The sequence below is a fragment of the Schistocerca nitens genome, chromosome 3 (assembly GCF_023898315.1).
Source record: "Schistocerca nitens isolate TAMUIC-IGC-003100 chromosome 3, iqSchNite1.1, whole genome shotgun sequence".
Taxonomy (NCBI): Eukaryota; Metazoa; Arthropoda; class Insecta; order Orthoptera; family Acrididae; genus Schistocerca; species Schistocerca nitens.
In genome coordinates this window covers 827,924,213-827,942,705 of record NC_064616.1, presented here as the reverse complement: position 1 = coordinate 827,942,705, position 18,493 = coordinate 827,924,213, and the positions used below count along the sequence as shown (strand labels likewise).

At 40.7% G+C, this 18,493-nt stretch overlaps 1 protein-coding gene across 1 annotated transcript in view; it reads left to right on the top strand.

Annotated features, from left to right (window-relative positions):
• Positions 1-18,493, top strand: part of LOC126249441 (P protein) — a 68,912-nt gene that overhangs the window by 30,769 nt on the left and 19,650 nt on the right. The window contains exons 5-11 of the mRNA XM_049951095.1: positions 9,181-9,374; positions 13,112-13,218; positions 13,301-13,460; positions 14,844-14,915; positions 15,393-15,524; positions 15,624-15,739; positions 16,353-16,491. Coding sequence (XP_049807052.1) covers positions 9,181-9,374; positions 13,112-13,218; positions 13,301-13,460; positions 14,844-14,915; positions 15,393-15,524; positions 15,624-15,739; positions 16,353-16,491 — 920 coding nt within the window. The remainder of the gene's footprint in view (positions 1-9,180; positions 9,375-13,111; positions 13,219-13,300; positions 13,461-14,843; positions 14,916-15,392; positions 15,525-15,623; positions 15,740-16,352; positions 16,492-18,493) is intronic.

Sequence of the window (18,493 nt, the reverse complement as noted above, 5' to 3'; positions counted from 1 at the left end):
ACCATGTCTTTGGTTTGGCCACTTGTACCTTTTACACTAGTCTGGTTGAGTTTTTATGCAGAAGCTGCCAAACTACCACAGTCATTCCACTGTGATTTTTCTCCTCACCAGGTATGCATGTCATTTGTCTCCCATATGTGCCTTCCCATTGTGTAGCCTCCTTTGATGACTCCTTTGACTGCCAGTATAGGGTGCATCCTCAGTCTCTTATCTCCTGGAGTTAGCTTTAGACAATTGCTCCAGCAGCTAAACTTACTGCTACCTGCCACTTTCCTGATGCCCTCATGGGGCTTGCTACTCTTTAGCGGGTTCATGCTTGGCTACCACAGGGAACAAGCCTTTGCTGCACTTGTTTCCTTCAGTGCTGTAGGTCTGTGCCCTTATTATTTTTCCCCTCCCTTGGGGAACATGTCTGGGTTCTTATTGGGAATGTTTCGCATTCTGTCGCTGACCTGCAAACAGTATAAACTTTCTTTTTGCCTCCCTTTTCCTTTGTTTTCCTCCCTTTTCCTCTTTCCTCTGCTTCAACATTTGAGGATCCTTTCTCCTTCCTCCCTGTTCAGTTCTGAAGGCCAGCCCACATGTCTGACACACAAAAGATGACTGGGTAATGAGAAATTCCCAGCCCCAGGTAGGGTTTGCACGTAACACCTGGTACAGGCCAGGCCCAGGGAGGGGTGATTGCCTGAGCTGTGACCTTCCAAAATTGCCAATTGGTTCCTCTGTCAGGTGTTCAGGTGGTGTGACCTGAGGTGTGAAGAATCACCTCTTGTGAAAGGGGCCTAAGTTGGAAGGATGGAAGGAGTGTGCCATTGGAGTTGCTGGAAATCGTGGGGCTTTCCTCACAGTGAGTCAATCATCCTATCGATAGATATTGACGAAACGTAAACGTAATGAGGCTACGGGTTTGAAGACCTTTCCCACTGAACCACGGTTCCTTGTAGTATCGGATACTGAGGACGGTCAGTCCTTCACCACTGTCAATCTGTTCATTATTCAGAAAGGTGTTGATGCCATTGCTCTGCTCTCGTTTATCAAATGGCACTTTGCTTTTGGAGACGGCTTCTGATTCTCAGGCACAATTACTACTTGCTGCCTCGCTTCTCCACATCTACCCCGTTTGTGTCGAGGCACATAAAACTTTGAATTCTACCTGTGGTGTAATTTATACCAGGCTGCTTGATGGTCTAACTGAGGCTGAAATACAATCTTACCTCTCTGATCAGGGTGTCATTGCCGTCCATTGTGTAATGAAAAAGGTAGATTCTTTGGTGCCCACCTGCACTCTTTGCCTCACCTTTGATAGGGTGGTGCTGCCATCAAAGATTAAAGCAGGCTATGGAATCTTCACAGTCCGGCCATACATTCCAAATCTGATGAGCTGCTACCAGTGTCATCATTTCAAACACACTTGAACGTCTTGTCCACACCCAGCCAAATTGGTGCCCATGGCATGGATGCATACAAGGGCAAATGTCTAACACCTTTTCCTCACTGTATCAACTGCAGTGGTGGCCATGCCGCCTCCTCCAGGATTGTCCTGTGTATCTAGATGAGTGTTAGAGATTTGGGTAAAGGAAAAAGTGCGTTAGCTAGTAGCTCTCAACTTACTGGCTAGTTGCAAACCTTGTGTTCTCCTGTCTGGCACCTATAGTTCAGTTCTTGTTACCCCTCGCCTCATGAAGGACATGGCCACGTGGACATGTGACCTCAAATTTGGCTCTGTGGTCGTGAAGTTGCCCAGTGTCAGGGTAGCATCGCTGTACCCCCATTCAACTGTGCCACAAACTGTCAAACCCTCACCTAAAGGGGCAATGCTACCCACTACACAACTGGCAGGCAGGAAAGGATGGAAGGAGTACCCCTGTGAAGACTTCCTATGCCTGTCCAGCCAAACAACTCCCAAATCTTCCTCTAACCAGGTGCGCTTGAAGTAGTCCACTAAAGACAAATGGTCTTCTCCTTCACCAACTCGAAGATTCTGCTCAACGGTGTCTCCACGTGGTCACTTAGCCTGGCTGGCCTCAGTCTCGCATGTGTGCACCACCAACCGTTTTTCAGTGTTGGACTCTACAGACTGGCCACACAAGCACATTGATGCTTCTGTGGACCCCATGGAACAGGATCCACCAGCTTCTGCACTCTGTAGTAGCAACTACACCGGCTGTCTGTTGGCCGTAGAGTTGACATGCCTACATATCTTCCTCCTCATGACTTTCCTCCAATGGAATGTTCACAGCCTTCGGGCCCACAGAGGATTTGCAGCTGCTTCTAGCATCGCAGCATCCCCTTGTACTCTGCCTTCAGCAAACGAAATTGCACCCTCAAGACCTCTTTGAGCTTTCACATTACTGCTCATACAGGATGGCCTTCATAGTCAACCCATCTCCCTGACTACCTGTCTTCAAGGTGTTACCATTTGCTTTTTCCTTCCCCACTTGACTTTCTCCCTCTGTACCATTCATGTACCTCCTTCATTTGATGTCATCAGGGCTGACTTTCTTCAGTTTACTGGGCAGCTACCTCCCCCATTTTTGCTACTACATGGCTTTAAAGTGCACCATCCCCTTTGGGTTTCTCCCAGGACCTGTCAGAGGTTTCCTCTTGGCTGACTTTCTTAACCAACTTAACCTCTTCTGCCTTAACACTGGAGCACTCACTTTCCTTTGACTACTCACACACCTATTCCCATTTGGACCTATTCTTTTGCACTGTCCAGCTTGCCAGCCATCTTGAGTGGTCCACCACATGCACGCCCAAATAGCAGCTTACTAAGGGTGACTGGCAGCCTTACTCCTCCCTGGTGACCTTTGCAGAACAAGATTTCATCATCAAAATATCCACAGGTGTACTGCCGTTCTAGTGTCCAATGGGCACAATATTTCGGCGATCATACCTGTCGCCATCATCAGGTGAACTGACGGACTGAGCTCCTGTGAATGTGCAAGCACGGAGATCCGTACGCTATGGCTGCTCAGAGGAACTGGGTTCGGTCGTGGCGGCAGCGGCAGATTTAAATACCCTCCGCCCGCGGCGCGCTCCCTCCGCCGTCCACGCCCCGCGACACGGTCGCGCGGTGGAACAGATTGCGACGGAGTCTGAGATGACGCCGGAGTGATGGGTCTGTCCGCCGTGGTAGTCACAACTATGTTTGCTCGATTTACTCTTGATTAACCTAATCGCTGGTTCCCAAGCCTTGCTAAGACTATAGCCACAGTCACGGTTTATGAGGTCGTCATTGGTGCGAATTTCGATGGCCTCTCTAACAATGCTGTCCCAGTATCTCGACGTCTGTACCAGAATCCTCGTGCGTTCATACTCCATAGCATGATTTTCTGACAATGTTCAGCGACTGCCGACTTGCTCAGATACATCAGTTAAGTGTGCCTCTGGTGTTCACGGCATCGATCCTAGACAGTACGCATCGTCTGACCAATATACGACTTGCTACATTGACACGGAATCTGGTACATGCCGGCCTTCCTCAGAGATAATCTTTGGCGCTCCCCACCAGTGCAAGAGTTTTATTCGGAGGACAAAACATAGTTCCGACCTGGTGTTTCTTCAAAATGCGGGTGATTTTTCCCCGAGAGTGCGCCTGTATATGGAATAAACGCAGTGCCTACCTCCTCCCTCGTGATTTCATCCATCTCCACAGGTTTTGCTGTAGTGGTTGGGCAGAGAGCATGTTGAATCTGTCACTCTGAGTACCCATTTTTTCGAAATACAGTTCTCAGATGTTCCAATTCCTGGGGTAGACCTCTGCGTCAGAGACAGTGCGTGCCCTATGTACCAGAGTTTTAAGTACCCCATTCCTCTGATCTGTATTTGCACGCAGACAGCTGCCACCACCCTTCACAGTGTGTATTGTCTTCCGGTACACCCCATGACCTAGGGTGCCGTCAGCCCTTCTCTTGACCAAGACGTCAAGGAAAGGTAATTTACCCTCCGATTCAGTCTCCATAGTGAATTTGATGTTGGAGTGTATGGAGTTTAGATGTGTAAGGAAGTCAAGGAGTTTATCCATACCATGTGTCCAGATGACGAACGTGTCGTGCACGTAACGGAAAAAGCAAGTAGGTTTCCATTCGGATGACAACAGGGCTTCCTCCTCGAAGTTCTCCATGTACAATTTCGCTGCCACCGGTGAGAGTGGGCTACCCATGGTGACTCCCTCCATTTGTTCGCAGTATTCTCCATTAAAAAGAAAATATGTGGAAGTCAAGACATGCCTAAAAAGTTCAGTGGTCTTCTCGTCAAACTTCTGACTAATCAATTCTAGTGACTCTCGCAGGGGTACCATCATAAACAAGGAAACGATGTCAAAACTCATGATGATATCTGACTCATCCTACTTGAAGCTATCAAGGCGTTTAACAAAATCCACGGAATTACGGATGTGATGAGGGCCTTTACCCACATAAGGACTTAACATTCCTGTCAGGTATTTGGCCAACAAATATGTAGGTGCCCTGATGTTGTTGACAATGGGGCATAATGGTACCCCCTCTTTGTGAACCTTCTGGAGTCCATATAGTCTAGGTGGTACCGGACCTTGGGGTAACAATTTCTTAGTGTCACCCTCCAGTAAATCTGTGTTCTCGAGAAGTGACCTCGTCTTGTTCTCCACGTTCTTTGTAGGGTCAACGCTGATCTTCCGGTAGGAATCGTCATTTAGTAGGCTCTGCATCTTATCAGTGTAGTCCTTATGGGAGACAACTGTAGCATTGCCTTTGTCAGCCGGTAAGACAACAATCTGAGCGCTCCCTCAGATCACGAATGGCCGCACTCTCTTTACTGCTGATATTTGACTTCATCGGCTTGGCGACATGTATGATCGCCAAAATATTGTGCCCGTTGGACACTATAGACCAGCAGTACACCTGTGGATATTTTGATTATCAAATACGCCGGGAGAAACTCGAGAATCAAAAGATTTCCTCAGTTTTGATGACGAGGTGGAATATCTCACAAATGTTATCCTTACTGCTGCAGAACGTTTCATTGCTCACACTTCCTCTTTACCACGTCCTGTCTCAGTCCCTTGGTGGACTGAGGCATGCCACAAAGCAATTCACGCATGGAGATGTGCTCTCTGCATTTTTAACCACCACCCTAAACTGGAAATCTGCATTCATTATGAACAGATGCATGTAAAGTGTCGTAGAGTTTTTTGGGATAGCAAAACAGCTAGTTGGATTTCGTTCACTAGTTCTTTTAACAGTTCCACACCTTCCTCTGTTATGTGGGCCAACCTCAGATGGCTCTCTGGAACCAAGATCCATTCCCCAATTTCCGGCGTGACAGTAGGTACTGCTGTCATTGTGAATCCTATTGCTATCACAAACACCTTGGGCTGCCATTTTGCTGAAGTTTAGAGCTCTTCCCACTATCACTCTGCCTTTATCCATCAGAAACGAGTGGAGGCAGCTCAGGTGATACCCTTTTCTCTGAATCATGAGTGCTACAATGCTGCCTTCACTATGAGGGAGCTAGCTCATGCTCGCAGTTCATCCCAGTCCTCTGCCCCAGGGCCAGACACTATCAACATTCAGATGTTGCAGCACCCCTCTTTCAGGCAAGCACTTTCTGCTTAACACATACAACAGCATCTGGGATGAGGGCACAATTCCTGAACACTGACATGAAACCAGTCATATCCATACCTAAGCCTGGTAAGGACAAAAACCATCCTTCTAGCTACTGCTCCATCTGTTACCAGCTGCATTTGCAAGATGTGATGTACAATTCATGCCATTCTGGTGTGGTGGCTTGAGTATCGCCATTTACTCAGAAATGCACAACGTGGATTTAGTGTGTGGTGTTCTGCAGTTGACCATCTCATTACTTTGTCCACCCATGTCATGAATGGTTTTCTGCAGAAATCCCAGACTGGCTGTGTTTTTTCGATTTGAAGAAGGCCTAAGACACCTGCTGGAGAACTGATATTCTCCATACTATTTACACGTGGGGCTTCTGTGGGTGCCTGCCCTATTTTCTTCAGGCATTTTTCAAGACAGAGTTTCCAAGGTGCATGTGGGCTCTGCCATGTCAGACACCTTTATTCAGGAAAAATGGTATGCCTCTGGTTCTGTCCTGAGCATCATCCTCTTTATCACTGTTAACTCTATAATGGCCTGTCTCCTGCTAGGCATCTCAGGCTCCATTTTTGTCGATCTTGCCATCTATTACAGTTCTCCATGGACTTCTATCTTTGAGTAGCATCTTCAGCACTGTCATCTTCTCTTGGAGCATCGCCAATGGCTTTCACTTTTCCACTGACAAAACTGTCTGTATGAATTTCTAGTGGCACAAATGGTTTCTCCCACCATCTCTACATCTTGGGCCTGTTGCCATTCCATTTGTTGACGCTATGAAATTCATGGGGCTCATGCTCGATAGAAAACTCTTGGTCCTCCCATGTCTCTTACCTGGCAGCCCAGTGTAAGCAGTCCCTCAGTGTCCTACATGTCCTCAATGGTACTTTTTGGGGTGCCAATCGAACCACCCTCCTCGGTTTGTACCGGTCCCCCATCTGTTCAAAACTCGACTATGGGTGCTTTGTCTATGCATGTGCACACCCATCCATTTTACACCATCTCAACACTAGCCATCATTGCATTTGTTTGGCCATGGGAGCATTTTACACCAGCCTGGTTGAGTCTATACTGAAGCTGCTGAACTACAATTGTCCTACTGCTGTGGCTTTCTCCTCAGCAGATATGCATGCCATATGTCTGCCATGCATGGCCACCCCTCCTATGATTCCTTAGAGCATCATTATGGGGCTCGTCCCTCTTCTGTTACCTCCTGGAGTCTGCTTTCACCACTTGCTATGGTGGCTTAACACTACCTGCAACTTTCACAGTGGGTGTGAACCCTTCACCACCTTGGCTTTGTGAAGTGGGACATGTTAGCCTTGGTCTTCATTCACTTCCAAAGGACACTGCTTCAGTCTGTCTATTGCCTTCAGTTTCACAACCTTTGCATGGAACTTTGCAATAGTACCTTCGTATACACTGATGGCGCTTGGACTGACCATGGGGTCCGGTGTGCCTTCATCATTGTCACACAAGTCTTTCGATATCGGCTTCTGGCACACTCCTCAGTATTTACAACCGAGCTTTTTGCCTTGTATCAGTCCACAGAGTACCTCCAGCATCACAGCCTTCCCTACTGTGTCCTCTGCTCAGACTATCAGCGCCATCCAAAGTATCTGTGCACTGTACACTGCTCATCTCTCAGTGCAGCAGGTCTAAGAAAACTGTCACTTGCTCACTCTTCATGGTGCCAATGTCATGTTTCTGTGGGTCCTTGGTCATGTTGGTCTGCCAGGAAACGTGGCTGCTGATGCTGCTGCCAAGGCTGCAGTCCTCGTAACTCAGCCCACGAGTGCCCATATTCCCTCTGATGATCTCTGTGTTGCCATCTGTTAGGAGGTGGTGTCCCTTTGGTATCACCAATGGTCCTCCCTTCATGGGCATAAGCTTAGGCTCATTAAGCCTCTCCCAGCAGCTTGGTCAACCTCCTCTTGGCCCTCGTGCTGGGAGGAGATAATTTGAACTTGGCTGCATACTGGGCACTGCCTTTTGTCATCGTCATTTGGTCAGTGGTGCTCCCTGCCACTTTGTACACATTGCGCCCAAATTTTAATTGTCTGCCACTTCCTGCTGGAATGCCGTTTCTTACAAATTTGTTACTGCTAGTTTGCCATCTGATTTATGAACTGTTTTAGCAGATGACATGGGGGCTGTAGACTGCATCTTATTTTTATCTGCCAAAGCAATATGGCGAAGGCCATTTAATTTCTAGTTTGAGCTCAATTTTTTTATGATGTTTCTTAGCCCTTAGCCCTTTTTCCTTGTGCATTTTTAGCTGTCTCCTATTCTGTCCATTGGGACTGACAGTTGTTTCCCTCATCTGTGTTTGTGTTGTATAGTTTTGACTTGGGTGTGTATTACCCCAGTTGTTTCTTGCACAACAAAACACTTTCCTGATGGGTGTGAACTGTTCACCACCATACCTTTATGTGGCAGCTAGTGTTCACCTTGGACTTAATTTGTTCCTAGGGACACTACTATATGTTCGATCTACCACAGTAAGTTTCTCTACTTTCACATAGAACTTAGTGATAGTGCCTTTGTGTACACTGATGGCTCTGACTGGTGTCGGGTGTGTCTTTGTCATTTGCACTGACTACTTTCGGTACCAGCTTCCAGAATACTGCTCAGTGTTCACAACAGAGTGCTTCACACTCTCGGGCCAAGCTGTACATGTGACAACATAGGGTTTTCAGTTATCTACTGAGTCTCTGTGCTGTATACAGTCCATTCCGTAGGGCAATGGGCCCAAGAAAGCTTCTACTTAATCTTCACGGAGCCACTGTGATGGTCATGTAGGTGCCTGATCACGTTAGTCCGGTGGGAATCATCCTATGTCGGCCCGCTAGTTCTTCCATTCTGTGTCCATCTGTCAGCAGGTGGTGTCACTGTATCACCACTGCTCTTTCCATAAGTGGAACGAGTGTTGCAGTTCACCTTTTCTTTCCCCACTTGTTTTTTTTCCCTCTCCACCATTTTAGTCCCTCCATCATTTGATGTCACCAGGGCAGACTTTCTTCAGCTTATTGGGCAGCTACCTCCCCCATTTTTGCTACTCGGTGACTTTAATGCGCCCTTGGCTGACTGCCAGTATGGGGTGCATCGCTCTTCTTTGGTGGTGGAACAGTGTGTCCCTGAGAGGAGAAAATCTCCTACCCAGCTGGGAATTGAACATGGGCCCCTTTGCATAGCATTCTGTCAAGATGACCCTTCAGCTATTGGGTGGTCAATATATTATATCACCATCTAGGAATAAAGTTCAGGTATTGAGAAAGAGCAAAATTATTTAGAAATTAGGAGGGAATGATTTAGATAATAATTCAGTAACAGCTTTGTCCGATGGTTATCAGCTTTATTTAATAAATTTATTTTTTAAAAATTGATTTAATAATGGAAAATTTGTGTAAAACATTTTGGCCACTTCTGCAGATAGACTGGAGTAGAGGCTTGGGGATTACACATGTTTGACACAATGTTGAATTTCGCCGTATTGACAGTGTCTTGAAGAAAAAAAAAAAAAAAAAAAAAAGCACGTGCACCCTTTTCTCCCTTTTGAATGTTATTTACTTAATGGTGACAGGTTACTTGATTTTGGAAGAACCAAAGCAAAATCATTTGGGTGTGAGTTTGACAGGAGCATTTTTACCAAAGTATTACAGAAATTTGTCTACAAAAGCTCTGACAGCAAGGGTGCAGCTAGTTTCCTACAGACACAAAGAAAAGTTATTAAGAAATGTAACATCGTTCAAGAAAACACATGTTTCTTCTGTTCAGGTGGGTAGTTAAATTTTTTACTTACATAACAAATTTTTCTGTGATACAATTTTTTGTTTTAGTGATAAGTTCAGTAAAAGTCAAAAGTTCACTAAAACATTAAATGTAGGAAAAAACTGATGAAACACTAAGTTTGGTTGTTGTTTTACTGGTATTGGAAATTACATGTGAAAAGTGTACTGTTATTTAGTCTAAAGTCCATTAAAGGAAATATTTGAGGCATTAACATTTCCATGGAGGTTCATTTTAACAATGTTGTGTCCAGGAAGAGTTTTGGTGTTCTATCATCAAATTAGATACTTAGATATATGGTGGTGTCTGTAAATGCAGATAGTAAGCTCAGTGCCAAGAAATTGATGTAAATGTCTGTGGGAACTTGGATCTAGACTTTGCTGCCCTGGGGCTACCAGGTGCTAACTTCGTTGTTTCTGTGTGCTGTTCTGCAAATAGCAATTCTGGTAACTTCACTTGCAAATTCAAAATCTGCCTGTGCCATCTAGTGTGCCTAGGAGTAGACATCCATATTGGGAATGTAGTGAGAGAAAGAGCTTTAGTGAACTTAGTAAGCAGCTTTGGACCATTTGTGGCACTTTGTCTAGCAACAAGAAATGTCTGCCTTGATACAGTTCTCAAACTAAATAGTTGGGAGTACAAAGTGTGGTTTGACCCTATGCTTGTAGATCACAGTGCAGTAATCATACTGTTACGAAAAAACTCAGTAAGTATTCAACAAATTCTTGCATTCAAATTATCTCCAGAAATAGCATTATTACAAAGGAAAATTTAATTTAAAATCTGCAGTGTTTTCTATAGATTGACATCAAATGTATGAAAAACTGGCACTAAATGATACATTCAGTTCGTTCTAGATTCCTAAAGCCAAATTTGATGGATATCTCTTGGGTTTTAGTGGAAAATTTTCCAGTTGACAGACAAAACTACACACAGAAAACTGTCAGAGCTGGTATACCTCAAGATTAGCTAAAATAAAATGCATTGCATAACCACTGTATGACAGTCAAAGCCACTGAAGATACTGACATTAAGGACAGACTACACTAAAGTTATTTACAGGCCAAAAGGGTGTACAGGAACGCAGAGAAAGCAAAAAGGAAAAGTAATGCCAGATATATGGAAGCAGTTCACAATCCCTACAAAGCAGTGTAGGATCTAGTTAATACACATAGGCAAAAATCTGACTTCTTGTTCTAATTCTTGCAGGCCAGATGAATTTAATGAGTATTTTATAAACTTAGTGGGAAGCACAGTAGGAGAAATTTCTGACTCTGGAACAGATCTTGCAGTTGCTCTGAAATGCAGCATGGTAATGTAGAGGATAATGTTAAAAAAGATGCAATAAAAATAGTAACACTATAAACACTTGGTAACCCTGATATTTATAACATGTCTTTTACTATATTAAAAGCTATAATCTGTAAATTACTCAGCCACTTTCAGTAGTAATAAAGAAATGCCTCCATGCTGGGAATCTTCTGATTTCCTGAAAGTAGCATATACAGTACCAGTTTACAAAACAGGTAATTAACATGTGAAGAGTTGAGCTGCAGGCCTAGAATACCAATGCTAGGTAAGGTGGTGGAATCCGTAAGGAAAAATCAGCTGTTTAGTTACTTTCAAGAAAATAACCCTGTTTATGATACACAGAACAGCTTTCAGAAGAACAAATAAACTAAAACAGTATTTGACTTGGTTACAAATGTCAGGGTTTTGAAGACAGTCTGTACACTGGTACTCTGTAACCTTAGTAAGGCATTTGATATTATCCAATGTAATGCCCTGCTCAGTAAGCTAAAATACAGCATTAGCTGTTACACAAATTCCCAAATCCTGCCTGAATAACAGATGTGTATCAATGCATGGAGCAATTCTGGTGAAATGAAGGCAAAGCTGTGTGCCACAGGAATCTGTAATACTCTGTTAATTTTTGTTAATGACGTAGCCTCCAATGGCACATGCTGCAGTTTGCAGATGACACAACTTTGTTCTCAAAGGGAGAATGTATTTAAAGCTGTTTGAGGAGCAGAAGTCCTATTGAGTTTGGCAAAGGCCTGATTCATCATGAACAAGACTAAAATTAATGGAGACAACAGAGGATGACATGCTGCCTGAGTGATACTGGAGCATTTGGTGGCATGGCAGCTATTAATCTTCTGGGCTATCTTAATAGATATGAAGTTAACCTGGCAACAGCACATCAAACGTGTGTTCAAAACTCTGTTTTCTCTACCTCTTGTGGAAACTAAAAAGGGTTATTTCACAACAGTATAATGTGAAATATTTCACAGCCTCATCATATGAGTTGTTACAATGGGGTTAATCTGTGGGCTACAAGGTCTTTTTATTGCAAAAGAAAGCAATGAGGATTGTAACCTTGTGCAAAAAACTGACCATTGCAAACCAATTTTCTCCAGATTAAGAGTTCTGTTTTCAGCCAATATATTTTCAGCTGCTTTGTTCATACACAGGTCATGGGACATACAGAACAAGAAATGAAGTTAAGCAGCAGCAATCACTGTAGACAGTACAGACAGATGAAGATGTCAAGACACAGAACCACTTCCCAGTAATGGACCTAAAACTATTTAATCCTTTACTTAAGGAAATAGTCATTACAAGTTGAACACTTCAGAACTAAAGTTTTGTGTATACTGAAAGACCAACCTTTTTACTGTATACAAGAATATTACTTTGATATGTTTACCTCAGCTGCAACTCCATTTTGCTACTATTCTGATTGTCTCATTATTGTAAAGTATATTGGAATATAGTTATTAACTTTGAATAAAATATTGAAATTTAAACTGTGATGTCAAAGCAGGTAGTATAAATCATTTTATTGTAGTTATATTAGTGTAAATGTAGTGTTACCTGTCCAGCTGTGGCTGGTGAATGACATAAATTTATAATAAAGATAATATAAATCTGTTTTTAAGACATTAAAATTAAAGTAATGCACTGAATTAGCCTACTGAAATTACTTTTGTAATTGCCAGGATAACTATTTGCATGCTACAAAACTTTTCATTTGTAACTGGGTTTTGATGTAGAAGGTAGTGTTTGGTAAGATAATGCATGGTGAAGGGTAATATGCAAGATTTGAGGAAAAAAAATTCTGAAACACTAGAGATATTTAAATTTAAAGTCATTGTAATTGTCAAAAGAATTTAATTCTGTTAAATCCTGCTCTGAAAAGTTTCAGTAAAATGTATAAGTATAGGAATCAGTTGGACAAATGTGTAGTGACGAGTTATTCCTGGATTACAGTAGGTTTCCTGTACTCTAATGTGGTGGTGGTGGTGGTGGTGGTGGTGGTGGTGGTGGTGGTGGTGGGAAATAGTCAGTTATTACCTTCCCAACCAATGACTTCTATACTATTCAAATATTGTAGGGTTAGTAAAAGCCTACATAATAAACTGTGGAATATTACCTTAGTACAAAATGAACATTAAATATACACTGCAATGTAACTATATATTGTTCATTGTGTGAAAGCAATGAATGTCACTACAAAAGCCATCTGTTTATCCAAAATATATAATACTGCTCATGAAACTTTACAGAAAAATTGTGCTGGATTGTAATAAATGGAGCCTATCAAACTAGAATAAATGCATAATATACATATTCATATTTAATACATAAAAACAAGTAACATTATTTCTAACAAAATAAAAGCAAAAAGTAACTGTGATTTGAAATAGTGATATACTTTACAGAATGTATCTGCTGAATGGAAAGTGCCCCTTGTCTCAAGCAGAGAATTAATAGAACTTGTTCCAGAAGTTACAGTTGAAAAAGTTTTACAAATAGATGTCAGCAAATAGTAAGTACAAATATTGCATTCAGTGCTAACAATCAGGGTTATATTGTTGACAAATTCTATGTGTTCCATTTTTCTTTGATAGCAGTGACAGTCACAGTGTACTTCGTCTACAGTTAAGGACAAATCTTGATGCTAGTGTGCCTGTTGCTATTGGTTACAATTTAACTCCAATAGATACACATGGTGGAATCATTTTGGCAGCTCTGGTACTCCTTGGTCTCTACATATTAATTGTGTTTGAGGTATGTAGCACTGTTTCTGTAAAAAAGTACCCAGAAATGTCAAACCATTACTTTTTAGGAGTGTTCTTCAGATACAATAAACTTTATAAAATGCATTTCATAAGCGTGTAAAAATTTACTTAAGACATTATTTTGTTAGAATTTATATACAGTAACATTTGTTCTTAAACTTAACTATTTATGCCTTGCAGATTTTCCCCCTTGTACATAAATTCATCACTAAAGAATGAGAAATGGACATAAGCAGAATTTTGTTTTCCAATTGTTCACAAATAAGAAAAGGCTTTCTGTGAACCATCCCTCATTTCCCCTGCTGCACTTTACATAGTGTTATTAAACAAAGTATTCATTAAAAACTCAGAAAAACATCTACAAACACATTCATAAAAGATTATCAGCAAGCACTCCAAACTAAAAAAAGGAAATGCACAAAGAAACTTAGTGTTATATCAGAAAATAAGTTGATTCAGAATAGCAGTCATAAAAGTATATTAAAGTTATTATCAGTTACTTCCTACCATTAAGCATAGTGGCTTTATAGTAGTGGGAGATGCAGTTCCACATAACTTTAAAACTCTTACCCATGTAAGTTTCTTCATTAAAAATTGAGTCTTTTTGGGCTAATTTTCATTTCACATGAAAGAACTCTTCTACCTGTCAATGAGGCACTGCAAGCCAGTTACATTTGAGAATGAGGTTTTAACTCTGCAGCAGTGTGTGCGCTGATATGAAACTTCCTTGCAGATTAAAACTGTGTGCTGGACCGAGACTCGAACTCGGGACCTTTGCCTTTAGTGGGCAAGTGCTCTACCAACTGAGCTAACAAAGCACGACTCGCGCCCTGTCCTCACAGCTTGCCCATGTGAGGCGAAGGTCCCGAGTTTGTCTTGGTCCAGAACACAGTTTTAATCTGCAAGGAAGTTTGTTACATTTGGCTTTTCACAGCTTAGTGTTAATTTACACAATATTTTGAAGCTGTAGGATGGATGGACAGAAGTGTGTACAAATTTGGATCCTAAATTACCATGCAGACTTCAATGTGCACATGTTCAGTTGTCCTAATTTTGACTAATATCCAATGTTGTACTAATGTAATGGATCAAAGCAAACCAATGGGATATTATTTGCAAAAGGTCCCAAAATATAATTATTATAACTAGTGTAACCAAAGATAAAAATTGTACATTGCCATAGTGTAAGAGGTTTAAACAATTAGTGAAATTGTTAAATGTTCCTTCAAATTGTGTTATGAAATAAACTAATTGTAATATAATTTCTATAGCATTTTATTCAGTGTCTTCTGAAATACTTCCTCAGTAATACATATGCAATGTAATGTCTGCAGTATTGCACCCTAGTCAATGCAAGTAAATTTTTTTACAGGTTGTTCATCGTACATTAGCTGCCATACTGGCCTCAACAATGTCTGTGGCCATTCTTGCCTACTTTGATGAGGTATGTTGTCAACAACAGTAGTAGTATTGGTAATGTACAGGAACCACATTTCATGAAAATAATTATGTAGACTTTCTTTGTAACTAATATAAATGTTGCTTTTAAAGAAAACTAAATTTTTGTTGGTAATAACTTTGCATTGGCTATAAAAATGATTTATTAATCAATTACTGGGGACAGGAATTGCATTAATCAGAATATGTGCCAAGTCTCTTAAGTCTGATAAATCTTCAGTTGAATATTTGAACATGAATGGTCCCAATTGCAATGCATGAGAATAAAAGCACAAAAATCTGGTTGTAAAGCATATCCTGTTCAATGGATGTAACACCAAAAATGAAGTACCAAATGTCCAGAGCAATCTTTTGCTAACAGCTAAACATTTGTAGTGAAACAGTGTACTTAATTTTTTTACAGAAACTGTTAAACTTTCATTCACTTAAGATTTCATCATTTCTAGCACACTTTCTTTTTCAGAGACCTTCCATGGCAGAGCTTGTCTCATGGCTTAATGTTGAAACACTGCTGCTGCTATTTTCAATGATGGTTTTGGTTGCTATTTTTGCTGAAACTGGTGTATTTGACTATCTTGCAGTATTTGCATTTAAGGTTAGTGTGCGTAGATTTTACATAAATGAGCTCATTTTATAGTTCATAGAATTGAGGGAACTTCTACTTTAAATATCTTTGAAATTCTTTTATTCACAGGTGACAAATGGTAAAGTATGGCCACTTGTCAATGTACTTTCTATCTTCACAGCTACACTGTCTTCATTTTTGGATAATGTCACAACAATGATGCTTATGACTCCAGTAACAATCAGGTACACAGATTATCTTAAAATATTTTTGAACTTCTCGGTACAGTAAGTACTTTTCTTAATGGGATCTTATGCCAACAAGGAACAGAATGTAACTAGTGAATGTCATCTTAAGCAAATAGAACATTAGACTTCTTGAAACAGTATCACTCTATAAAAATTTTGTTTAGTCAAAGAGTTCATTCTGCCAATGTAGCATTTCTAACATTAAAGAGTGAAAATCATATTAAAAGTATATGTTGCTGATAAGACATAAAACAACAAAGTTTTTATTTAATTCGTGTTAAGCTCCGTAGTGAAACTAACAAGACACACTCAATGGCTTCTTGTAAAAGTAATTTGTGTACAGTGGGAAGACAAGGGTTAATTTTTTCGAGAATTGGTATAGAATGGTCTTAAATTTGGAAAATTTCAAAATTAAATGGGTGAGATAAGATTATTTTATAATTTATCTCCAACAAAATACCGAAACATTCTCAAAAGAATTACAAAGAAACATAACTTTAACATACTTGGAAACTGAGTCTTCAATGGAGTCTCCATACTTAACTCAGTTGGAATAAAAGATTCAGTTTAACTATCTATCTCTACTGGCATGTCTTCTTCCTCTTTCCAGGTTGTGTGAAGTGATGCAGATAAATCCTGTGCCAATATTAATGGCACTTATCATGTATTCCAATGTAGGGGCTGCCTTAACCCCTGTGGGTGATCCACCAAATGTAATAATAGCATCGAATTCAGACATACAGAATGCAGTGAGTAGTAATTTGAGAACCTGAAATAACTTTATCCTAAAATTTTCATTGAATATATTGTCTACAATGAATTACAAAGTAAAGTATCGAACATTAAATGTAATTATAACATCCTGTACCCTAAGAGGAGCTTGTAATTTCATTTACTGCTCATCCATTTTATTATATACAGTGATATAAAACTCATAAGAAGTTGATGTATGAGGGCTGTCAAGAAAGTGATGCACCACATCTTTTCTTCAGTAATTCTTTGCTGAACATAATGAGAATTACACATGAAAGAATGGTGTTTATCTACACACCCTATTTTTCCACCTAATCTCCATCCCAATCTATGGCCTTCCTCCAGTGCAAAAAAAAGTGAGTGTGACCTGTCTATACCAACCCTTGTCCTGGTGATGGAGCCAGTGTTTCATTGTTTGTATCACCTCCTGATCATCCTCAAAACGTGTTACATGAATCGCATTCTTTAATGGCCCAAACAAGTGTAAATCAGAGGGGGCTAGGTAAAGTGTGACAGCCATGGGTGGTCTGCAGATCTGTGGAGCTCTGCCAAATCGCCTTCCTATGACCTCGCCTTCCATGCCCAGTGACTAATTGTTCTTCTGCTGACAGCAGATGTTCCATAGAATTTGCACAAGCATTTGAGAATATTTCCCACAGTTTCTTTCTCTACAGTGAGAAATCAAATGGTGGAACTTTGCATGTAATGTAAATTGTCTAAAAATGCCATCTTGAAACTGTCCTGCAGGTATGCTATTGTTGGCAGTGATGGAAACTTGGCAAACTCACTCGGACTTCAAATAACACATACGTAACATTTTGTGTTTGTAGCATTGTTTTTGGCTGAGGAAAAAATGTAGTGCATTACTTTCTGAGCAACCCTCATAAAACACTTAAATAGGGATACTAGTAAGTAGTCATTAAATTACATGTGAGAAACAGATTCTTTAAATTGTCAGTTACCAAGAAACAAAGCTGGAAATAGTGATGAAGTCCTAAACAAATGACTTATATATATGCCATGCTTCATGACTCAAATCACTCCCATCCTGTCTACAACTGTTTAGTGGTGTTGCTTCATCTTGATAACAGAAATACATGACTTATGTTTAGCTGGTCAGCCACTGTGTAAGTCATTCTATTTAACTCCCTATGCAATTATTGTACTAACTGGACTGCTGGTAATACTTCAGAACTAAAAAGTGATTCCTTCAGATTTCTGGCAATTTTTTCAAGCATACTTTGCAATACCAGATAGTCCCTGTCGGTATGTATGCCTGGTCTTGGTTTAGCTGCGATTGTTCCTTCATTTTACCATGTCATAATCTCAAAATAAAATAAACTTAGGCAGCTTCAGAGGGCTTCAAATTACTCTTGTGGATATCTCAGGTGATGTCTAATGACCAGTCTGTTAAGTCACAAGCCAAGCTCATCTGACCCATTCTGGTGATACTGATTTTCTATTGAGAATGAAATACTCCCTGCCTCTTTTTATACTTGCCAGTACAACCCCTTAAGACACATAGTGGTAAATTACAGATAGTGTTATCCAGATGCTTTTTAATTGGATAGTGTAAACCTAGATATTTTTACTTTCTCTGTGTCCATTTAACCCAATGTTAGAGGACTGGATGTATGTGCTGATACTTTCTATATTCCAATTAATAATTCTTGACACCAAGTGTAACAAGAACATATAAAAAGGATGCTCTGTTTGCCAGTAGGAAAAATTGAACAGTTTCACCACATATAAAGGTCTTTGAAATAAGCATATTTCCCAAAAAAAAAAAAAAAAAAAAAAAAAAAAAAAAAAAAAAAAAATTGTGGCCTTATATTGAAAAATTGATAGTTGGCAAGTACATAGTGGACACGACACAAGCTGTAAAAATGAATTGGGTGTAAATTCAGGTGATGCACAATTTAAAATGGACCACCAGTAATTAATTTCCACCAGTGAAGTGTTCTTTCCAACTTAAGACAATCAGCAAATGCAGAGAAC